The sequence below is a fragment of the Culex pipiens genome, chromosome 2 (assembly GCF_016801865.2).
Source record: "Culex pipiens pallens isolate TS chromosome 2, TS_CPP_V2, whole genome shotgun sequence".
Taxonomy (NCBI): domain Eukaryota; kingdom Metazoa; phylum Arthropoda; class Insecta; order Diptera; family Culicidae; genus Culex; species Culex pipiens.
In genome coordinates, this window is record NC_068938.1 from 141,367,750 (window position 1) to 141,376,822 (window position 9,073).

The following is a 9,073-nucleotide window of genomic DNA, read 5'->3' on the forward strand; positions in this document are numbered from 1 at the left end:
AATTAATACTATATTTAAATCCCTAGATAGCTATCTTTCCGCAGCAGGCTGCCTAAGATTAATAAAATTTCAACCGATAAACAAATTGCTTATGGTCGCATCACCTACCACAGTGAATCCTGACCTCATACCCATCTTACTAACCCCTCAAAACTCATGTGATACTTTGTCGGAGACGCAGTCGATTTGGCGGTCCCATCACTCAAGTATCGGACTAACATTCCCATCCACTTCCCCGTGTCTTACCTCTGGTCGTGGCCGGCGTCGGTATTGATCAGCATGATAGGGACCTTTGAAAATTGCGAAGGGGTGATGATTGGTTCCTACTTTTCATCTGTGGTCCACGGAGCAATGCACAGTGGTCCAGATCGCAAAATTAAGTGGAAAATGGATTTTCCGAAAAATGGTGACGTTTTGGAGCTTTGGTGTCTTCAGAAGAGTTGTTGCAACTGGAAAGGGGCAACTTTTGGTTTGGTTTAAAATTAGGGTGGTTCACGATTAGGGTGATTTTGAAAATCTAACTTTTCAGGGATATTTTTGGGAATTTTTTTGTCTTCTAGAAAGTTGATGGGCTTGCCAATCCAAGCAACTTTGTCGAAGACACCAAAATTTTATCTCGTAATCTACGCCTTCTATGACCAAATTTATAAAAAGCATCTGAGCAAACCTTCAAAAATCAGTTTTTTGAACGTGGCAATTCAGGGTTAACTTTTAGAGAAAAGTGATATTCGGAGCACTTTTAGAGCTCTACAAAACAAACATTTTCATTTTTTGACATGTCAATTTGGACTTAAGGGTCAAAAGTTACAGCCATTTTAAGGTAAAAAAGATGCAAATTTAAAACTTAAATATCTCAAAATGGCGCAAGCCAAATTTTAAGCACTAGGTTGCATTTGAAAGAAGAGATCTAGCACTACAAACGCTGAAAAAATCTCAGGGGTGTTTTTCTTTAAACTTGAGATATCTTCATTTGAAAAAGTCTAATTTTCAAGGGAAAACCATATGGGACCACCCTAACGAAATTCGAAAATTGTCCAAATATATGTTTTTCCATGTAATTTTACCCGCTGAATCTGAATCTGCCCTCAGAATTGAGCCAAAATGTCAACAAATCGATTTTTGGTCATATTTTGGGTTTCCATGTAAAATTATCATTTAAACCCAAAATATGACCAAAAATCGATTTGTTGACATTTTGGCTCAATTCTGAGGGCAGATTCAGATTCAGCGGGCAAAATTACATGGAAAAACATATATTTGGACAATTTTCGAATTTCGTTAGGGTGGTCCCATATGGTTTTCCCTTGAAAATTAGACTTTTTCAAATGAAGATATCTCAAGTTTAAAGAAAAACACCCCTGAGATTTTTTCAGCGTTTGTAGTGCTAGATCTCTTCTTTCAAATGCAACCTAGTGCTTAAAATTTGGCTTGCGCCATTTTGAGATATTTAAGTTTTAAATTTGCATCTTTTTTACCTTAAAATGGCTGTAACTTTTGACCCTTAAGTCCAAATTGACATGTCAAAAAATGAAAATGTTTGTTTTGTAGAGCTCTAAAAGTGCTCCGAATATCACTTTTCTCTAAAAGTTAACCCTGAATTGCCACGTTCAAAAAACTGATTTTTGAAGGTTTGCTCAGATGCTTTTTATAAATTTGGTCATAGAAGGCGTAGATTACGAGATAAAATTTTGGTGTCTTCGACAAAGTTGCTTGGATTGGCAAGCCCATCAACTTTCTAGAAGACAAAAAAATTCCCAAAAATATTCCTGAAAAGTTAGATTTTCAAAATCACCCTAATCGTGAACCACCCTAATTTTGAACCAAACCAAAAGTTGCCCCTTTCCATTTGCAACAACTCTTCTGAAGACACCAAAGCTCCAAAACGTCACCATTTTTCGGAAAATCCATTTTCCACTTAATTTTGCGATCTGGACCACTGTGCAATGTTTGGGGGTCCTGGTCAATAACGAAGTAGCAGCTACGGGTAGACACCAATGCTATGCTATGCTATGAATGCTCCAAGGGTCCGGTGGTTTAATGGTTAGCGTGGTAGCCTCTAAATCCCAGTATGGCCTGGGTTCAATCCCAAACGGACCCGGTGGCATTTTTCGAGACGAGATTTGCCTGACCACGCCTTCTATCGGATGGGGAAGTAAAATGTCGGTCCATTTGCGTAAAAGAGGTTTTGGGTGACTTACCACACATAACCTTCGGACGCCTAGAAATGAGCAGAAACTTGCAACAGAGACCACAAAAGGCCCGGGGGTCGTTAAAGTGGATTACTTTGCTTTTTTTTGCTCCAAGGATTCTATTTTGTTCCTGGCGAATTTTGCACCCACGCAGTGTTGTTGTCATCTCGATGAAAATGTTCAGAAGTTCTTGTGGTGAAAACAGGTCACTACTGCCTTCATCCGTTGATGCTGGTTGGTTTTCCTTCGGTTGCTGACTGAAAACCAGGAGGTGTTGTATTCTCTGCAACTTTTTGTCGCGCTGATTTAACGGCAATGGCTGCAGATTTGGAATCACTCGAGCAGACCCCGCTCCAAATGACGCCAAAGCAGGAAAATCCACGTCCGTGAATGCTGCTGGTGTTTTGCGACGATTTGGTTGATGCCTCATCGTTGCTTGCTGCCGAATTTTCACAAACTCAGCTCGTTTTGGGCAGTTCCGATTCTTGGTCGAATGGTCGCCACCGCAATTGAAGCATTTCGCTTCGATGTTCTCGTTGATTGTGTTGCAAGCTTGAGTTTTGTGCTCACCTCCACAGGTTGCACAACGACTCTTGATGAAACAGTTCCTTCCACCATGTCCAAACTGCAAGCAGTTCGAACATTGTGTCACGTTACGGTGCACTGGACGATAAAGATGATGTTGACGGCCTTTTCGATCCTTTCTCGAGATGAACCAGGTACAGTTGATCACGATACATGATGTCCTTGTTGTGTTTCGTCATCTTGAAGACTTCGATCACGTTCAACTTAAGAGTTTTGAGCTCTTCTTTCAGCACACTCACATCCATGTCGTACAGGCCTCGGAGGACCTGTTTCATGGGGCGTTTACCTGGATCTTCATGGCTGTAGTCAATCTTTGTGTTGTTCAGGAAATCCCGAACGTAGTTGTAATCCTTTCTGGTAGGTAGCAGAATTTTGAGTCCATCAGCACACAAGCGAATGGAAGCTCGTAATGCACCAGATTTGATAAACCCGGTCAGCCACTTTCGCACCGAATCCGATGACGATGTTTTCACAAAAATGGGTGGCAACTTTTTCCGTCGTTAAAAATTCTTCCTTCTCGCTCACGTCCACAGGGAGGGTAACGTACTGGTTTCCAGACGAATTTTGAGCGTCCTTGCTCAAACTGCCTGGCATTGCAGGTAGCGCATCGGCATTCTTTAAATCTTCAAATCTTCCTATCCTGCTGGAACGTCACTTTTCTTGCCGTGAGGCATTTTTGTATTTTTTAGCACTTTTCAGGAGCTAATATCGAGGAGTACCTCACTGGTTGGTGATTCACAAGGGAATGATCATATGGAACAATTTAAAAATTTTAAACCCATGAATGATTGTTGAAAATTAGATTTTTTTCCTTATTTTGTTTATGGAATCCTGCCTAGATGCGGATTCACAGAGAGTTTACAATTTCTGTTCGGATGAGTTTTCAAAATGACGTTTCAGCCATTTTGAGTCTTGTTAGAATTCATCTTCCAATGATGTGCAAATTTGATATGTTTTTTTGTTTAGTTTTTTTGTTTCATCTGAATGTTACTTTGTGAGTAGATACATCGTTTAGACCAAAGAAGGTATTTTGCAACTTTAGTTCGTTTATTCATGTTCCCGAGCAGACGGAAATAACGTGGTAATAACATTTTTTGATATTTGAAAATACTAACCAATAACATTTTATGTTATTTATAACAAGATTTGTTATTCGCCGTTATGATTTTTTTGTTATTGGATTGTTATTGTAATAACAGACTAATAAAAATTTAAGTTATTCTTCGAACAAATCTTTGTTATTATATTTTGTTATTTTAACAACTAATCCGACCATCCCAATAACAGATGGAGGTATTCTTCCATAACAAAAAATGTTATTCCAAAGTTGTTTTGGCTTTCAACCAATATCATACCAATAACAAATTTTGTTATGATAACATAAACTGTTATTGAATTCTTATGCAATAACAGATTTCACAAGAATATTCCATAACACTTTTTTTTTATTTTAACAGTTTTTTTTTGAAATGGCATGAATTTTGTTATTACCGTCTGCCCGGGTTTTCATACAATTTTGGCAATTGTTCACATTTTCAAAAACCGGTGTCTCGAGAAGGGGAGAGAAGTTAAAAGAGAAAGAGTTGAGAGGTGGTTGAACTTGTTTATTACTTAAAATAAATTTAAGGGAAAAATCACATTACTTAGATAAAAATGACATTATTTGGGATTTTAATTATTTTTTTTAAATAACAAATGGAAAAAATGTATTTATCGATGTTTAAAATCCCAGAAAATGGTGTTAATACACATTTTTTTTTAGAAATGAAAATTGCGTTTATAGTATCAAATAAAAATTGCTTAAATTAAAAACTTTTGAATTTTCTCAGCTAGGAAACTGAAATCACTTCACAATGTTTCAAGGCAGCATGTCAAACAACAAAAATCAATAGGAAATGATAAAACATCAACCCCATAAGTTAATCTCGAAGTTTGAGATTGCAATTTACGACCCATTTAATAAGCTAATCAGGCCAAAACAATGAATGAACGTGATGCGATAAACTAGTAAATTGTTAACGCGTGCAACTTTTTCTACTGATAAACTTATCACCAATGGGAAAATCCTTTTATAGCTTTGGAAGATATTCATCTGAAATTTCGAGAGATTTCTGAACAATATTTAAGAGTTAGGTTTGTTCTGTTAGAGATTATTTGAATTCAGTGCCACAATCGTTCAACATGAGATACACTCTCCTTCTTGTTGTGCTGGCCTTTTTGGCTACGGCCAATGCCATGCCAAGATCATCGAATCGTTGTATGGACAAATTGAGCTGTTGGGATGGCGAGGAGACCGAAATCACCGGTTTCAAAAAGGGCAGTTCTTCCGAGGAGTCTTCAAGCTCATCAGAGGAAAACTCCTCAGAAGAAAATTCATCTGGGAAAACCACAACCACCGGCGCTACCGTCACTACGGAGGAGAACGATTCTACCACCGGTGAACCTGCCACGACTGTAGCCCCGCCAAATTATACCGCAATGTGCCGCGGTATCGTTGTCGACCTTCTGCCGAATCCAGTGGATTGTACGCAGTTTGTGCTCTGTGTCATGGGACGTTTTGAGGTGAACCAGTGCGAAGATGGTCACATTTTCTATCCCTCGGTGCGCGTTTGTGGAGTTGGCAGTCCTGACGAGTGTGAAATTTGAACTTTCTCAAAGAGGAAAATACGTGCCGATTTTATTGTAAAATTCATCCGCTTGATATAAAAATTAAATACATTATACATGATACAATTGAAAACATTGAAAAAGGCGTTTTCATTAGAAAGAATTATGTCACTTGAAAAGCAAATCGATTATTTTTGGGATATATTCAAAAATGCCCAATGTCACGCTTTCCGTTCACCCTCTACAATCTCCATTGCATAAGTTCCGCCCGGCAATCGATGGTTCATAAAGTTTACAGCGTGAGTCTTCAGTATCAAAAAGGCCGCCTTGCCAATAAACCCCTTTGGTCAATGCGTCGGAACCAAATTATGGCCGGAATTAGATAATTGGTCACCTAAAAAACTGCTGTCACGCAATGATATTGCTGCTTAAAAGCGCTGTTTCGGTGTAACTGCAAAACATTTGTCACCTGAGGTCCGAACGTCAGGATGCAGAGTAAGTTTGAGTCAATTTAAATTTTCGTATTACCTACTAAGTTAAGGAAATCTCACAGGATCTCTAGTACAACTACTAGCTTTGCTGGTGGTATCGGTATCGTTCGTAACCGCCCAAAGCAGAGGCTACGATGAAGTTTGCTTAGGCGCCAACACCACGTACGTGGCAAGTCCGATCTCGTGCGAGTATTACTATCTCTGTCTGGATGGAACCGCGTACGGATACAACTGCGATGACGGCAAATGGTTCTCGACGGAACTCCAGGCGTGCGTTCCTCCGGAAGAGTCAGACTGTGACATCGAGCCAGCACCGGAACTTCCCACCGCTCCACCACCAACGCCTAATCCAGTGTGTGAGGGCGTTCCAAGTTACACATATGTCCGGTCCATGGAAACTTGCCAGTACTATTACATGTGCATTGATCAGGTTGCGTACCTGCTGTCCTGCCCTAAGGGATTCTGGTTCAACGTAAGTAGTGTAAAAGTTCACAGTGGAAAAACTCTGGATTTACAAAACTCAAATCTTCCAGGAAGAAGCTCAACGCTGTGGAAACCGCTACGAGTTCGAATGCGACCTGGAACCATCAACCCCGACGCCACCTCCTCCGCCACCAAATCCATGCGCCGACCAGCCAAACTTTGGCTTCATCCAGGATCCCAGCTACTGTTACCGTTTCTCGATGTGCATGAACGGCTATCCCTTCCCGATGGTCTGCTGGGATGGACTCTGGTTCGATTACGAAGCCCAGACCTGCGTTGATCCGTCCGAGACGGAGTGTGGTGCAACCACTCCTCCACCGAATCCACCCCCACCAGCTCCGGAGATTTGCCGTGACGTAGTGGACGGCTTCCGGGTGCTTCATTACAGATTCTGCAACGAGTACTTTACCTGCAACGGTGAGGTAGGAACACCGACCATTTGTCCCGACGGAGATTGGTTCGACCAGCAGAGTCAGGCTTGTGTGCACCCGATGGACGCGTACTGTCCCCACGGCGGCCAGCAGAGACCTCCGACGCCGAACGTGTGCCGTGGTGTGGACGATGGGGATCTGGTTCCCGCACCGGACAGCTGTTCGTACTATTACGTCTGCGCCAACGAGGAGGGCTACCGCGTGGCCTGTCCGCCAGATCAGTACTTCGATGTGTACCGTCAGTCGTGCGAGTACAGTGCCATCTGTAATTTGTGAATATAGGTCCAATCACTGTGTAGTTGTATGACAATAAATGCTTGGTTCTGTGTAATCGGTTGGATTGGATTCTAGCAAAAAGTTTTGTGTGATCCCAGATCCGTACCGGGAATCGTCTGCCGAGGAAACCGGTGCAGTCCTGCATCCGATCCGGTCGAGCGTCGCACGAGGAAAGAGGACGCGAGCTAGACTTGCTTTGTCAGCTGTCACCGAACCGTTCGATGGCTGCGTCCATGCACTGTCAGTGCATGGCTGCGTCAAGTCCATCGTTCGAGGGGCCTATTCGACTCGATCCAATGGAGTGCGCTCACTTACACCGCAACAGGGTGTATCACTCCACACATCTCTCCTCTTCTCCATAAAAAAAAATCTTCCATGTTTTGTGCCACATATTTCTTTTGATCCACCATCGGCTCGCTCTTTAGCTGCTAGTCCATGACTCGGTCAACTGTTTGTACATATCTGCATTAAAGTTTTTCGGCCAATTTTAGATCTAGCCCAATTAAGTAGTGGTAGCTCGTGAAAAATTTCGTAGTCGCGATATTCAAACCTATCCGATATTATGCGCGCTGCACCAAACCGAAGTCGTTAGCGTGTACATCAGCCTATGGCGCAACAGCTTTGCTCTCGTATTTTGATTTTAGTCTGCTTCCACAATATTTCTTCTTAGTGTCAGTTATACAAGATTCAATTATGATTAGATAAACACCATCAATCTATAAAAAGATTAAGAAATTATCTTTCTCTCTATCTATCTATCTTTCTCTCTCTCTATCTTTCTCTATCTTTCTCTTTATATCTCTCTATCTTTCTCTCTCTCTCTCCATCTATCTTTCTCTCTCTCTGTCTTTGCCTCTCTCTATATCTTTGTATCTCTCCCTCTCTCTATCCTTGCCTCTCTCTCTATCTTTCTCTCTCTCTCTATCTTTCTCTCTCTATATATATTTCTCTCTCTCTATATATATCTTGATCTCTCTATATCTATATCTCTCTATCTTTATCTATCTATCTTTCTCTCTCTCTATTTAACTCTCGATCTTTTTAAACAATTACTTCATTATACTTCTTAGCCCAGAAATCTTTTTCTTTTATTTTTCTTGTTCTCATAATTCTAACACATTTCCTCCACTTGTTTTCGAAACGCCATTCCTCGATATTTTCTTGCCCAAGTTTACGCTTAAAAAGTCACTGTTAAGCGTACCATCAACATCCTATAACAGCTTTGCCATCCATTGTTCACGACAGCATTCCAAACAATATAGCCTTCTTCACAAACAACCTCAGTTACCAACAATTCAGCATTTTGATTGTTTCAGGCTTTTCAGCCACAGTGAGTCAGTCTGGATCACCTTTTTCTAATATACTAACAACAATAGCTGCTTTTCAGGCTTTTACCACGTCAAACCGGCCTACCGTGCCCACACGACTCAATCTTTTCTTGGAACAATCGCGGCCTTCCAGGCTATTTACCACGGTGAGCCAATCTGACCTCCGTGCCCAACGCGACAAAATGTTACACTAATCGCGGCCTTCCAGGCTACTTACCACGGCAGGCCCATCTGACCTCCGTGCCCAACGCGATTCATTTTTTCTAGGAACTATCGCGGCCTTCCAGGCTATTTACCACGGCGGGCCAATCTGACCCACCGTGCCCAACGCGACAAAATGTTCCACTAATCGCGGCCTTCCAGGCTACTTACCACGGCAGGCCCATCTGACCTCCGTGCCCAACGCGATTCATTTTTTCTAGGAACTATCGCGGCCTTCCAGGCTATTTACCACGGCGGGTCAATCTGACCCACCGTGCCCAACGCGACAAAATTTTCCTCTAATCGCGGCCTTCCAGGCTACTTACCACGGCAGGCCCATCTGACCTCCGTGCCCAACGCGATTCATTTTTTCTAGGAACTATCGCGGCCTTCCAGGCTATTTACCACGGTGGGCTCATCTGACCCACCGTGCCCAACGCGACAAAATGTTCCACTAATCGCGGCCTTCCAGGCTACTTACC

General features: G+C 41.9%; 2 protein-coding genes across 2 annotated transcripts in view; both read left to right on the top strand.

Annotated features, from left to right (window-relative positions):
- LOC120431882 (uncharacterized) overlaps window positions 1–7,117 on the top strand; it is a 61,494-nt gene extending 54,377 nt beyond the window's left edge. Inside the window, exons 8-9 of the mRNA XM_052707000.1 lie at window positions 5,935–6,344; window positions 6,406–7,117. Of these exons, the coding sequence (XP_052562960.1) occupies window positions 5,935–6,344; window positions 6,406–7,062 (1,067 nt within the window). The 3' untranslated portion in view covers window positions 7,063–7,117. The remainder of the gene's footprint in view (window positions 1–5,934; window positions 6,345–6,405) is intronic.
- Window positions 4,956–5,524, top strand: LOC120425791 (uncharacterized). The gene has a single exon (XM_052707901.1). The coding sequence runs from the start codon at window positions 4,956–4,958 to the stop codon at window positions 5,418–5,420; it is 465 nt and encodes a 154-aa protein (XP_052563861.1). The 3' UTR covers window positions 5,421–5,524.
- Window positions 7,118–9,073: the final 1,956 nt, after the last annotated feature.

What these genes read in the sequence shown, in the direction of transcription:
- LOC120425791 (XM_052707901.1), top strand. Translation starts at nt 4,956, where the DNA reads ATGAGATACACTCTCCTTCTTGTTGTGCTGGCCTTTTTGGCTACGGCC.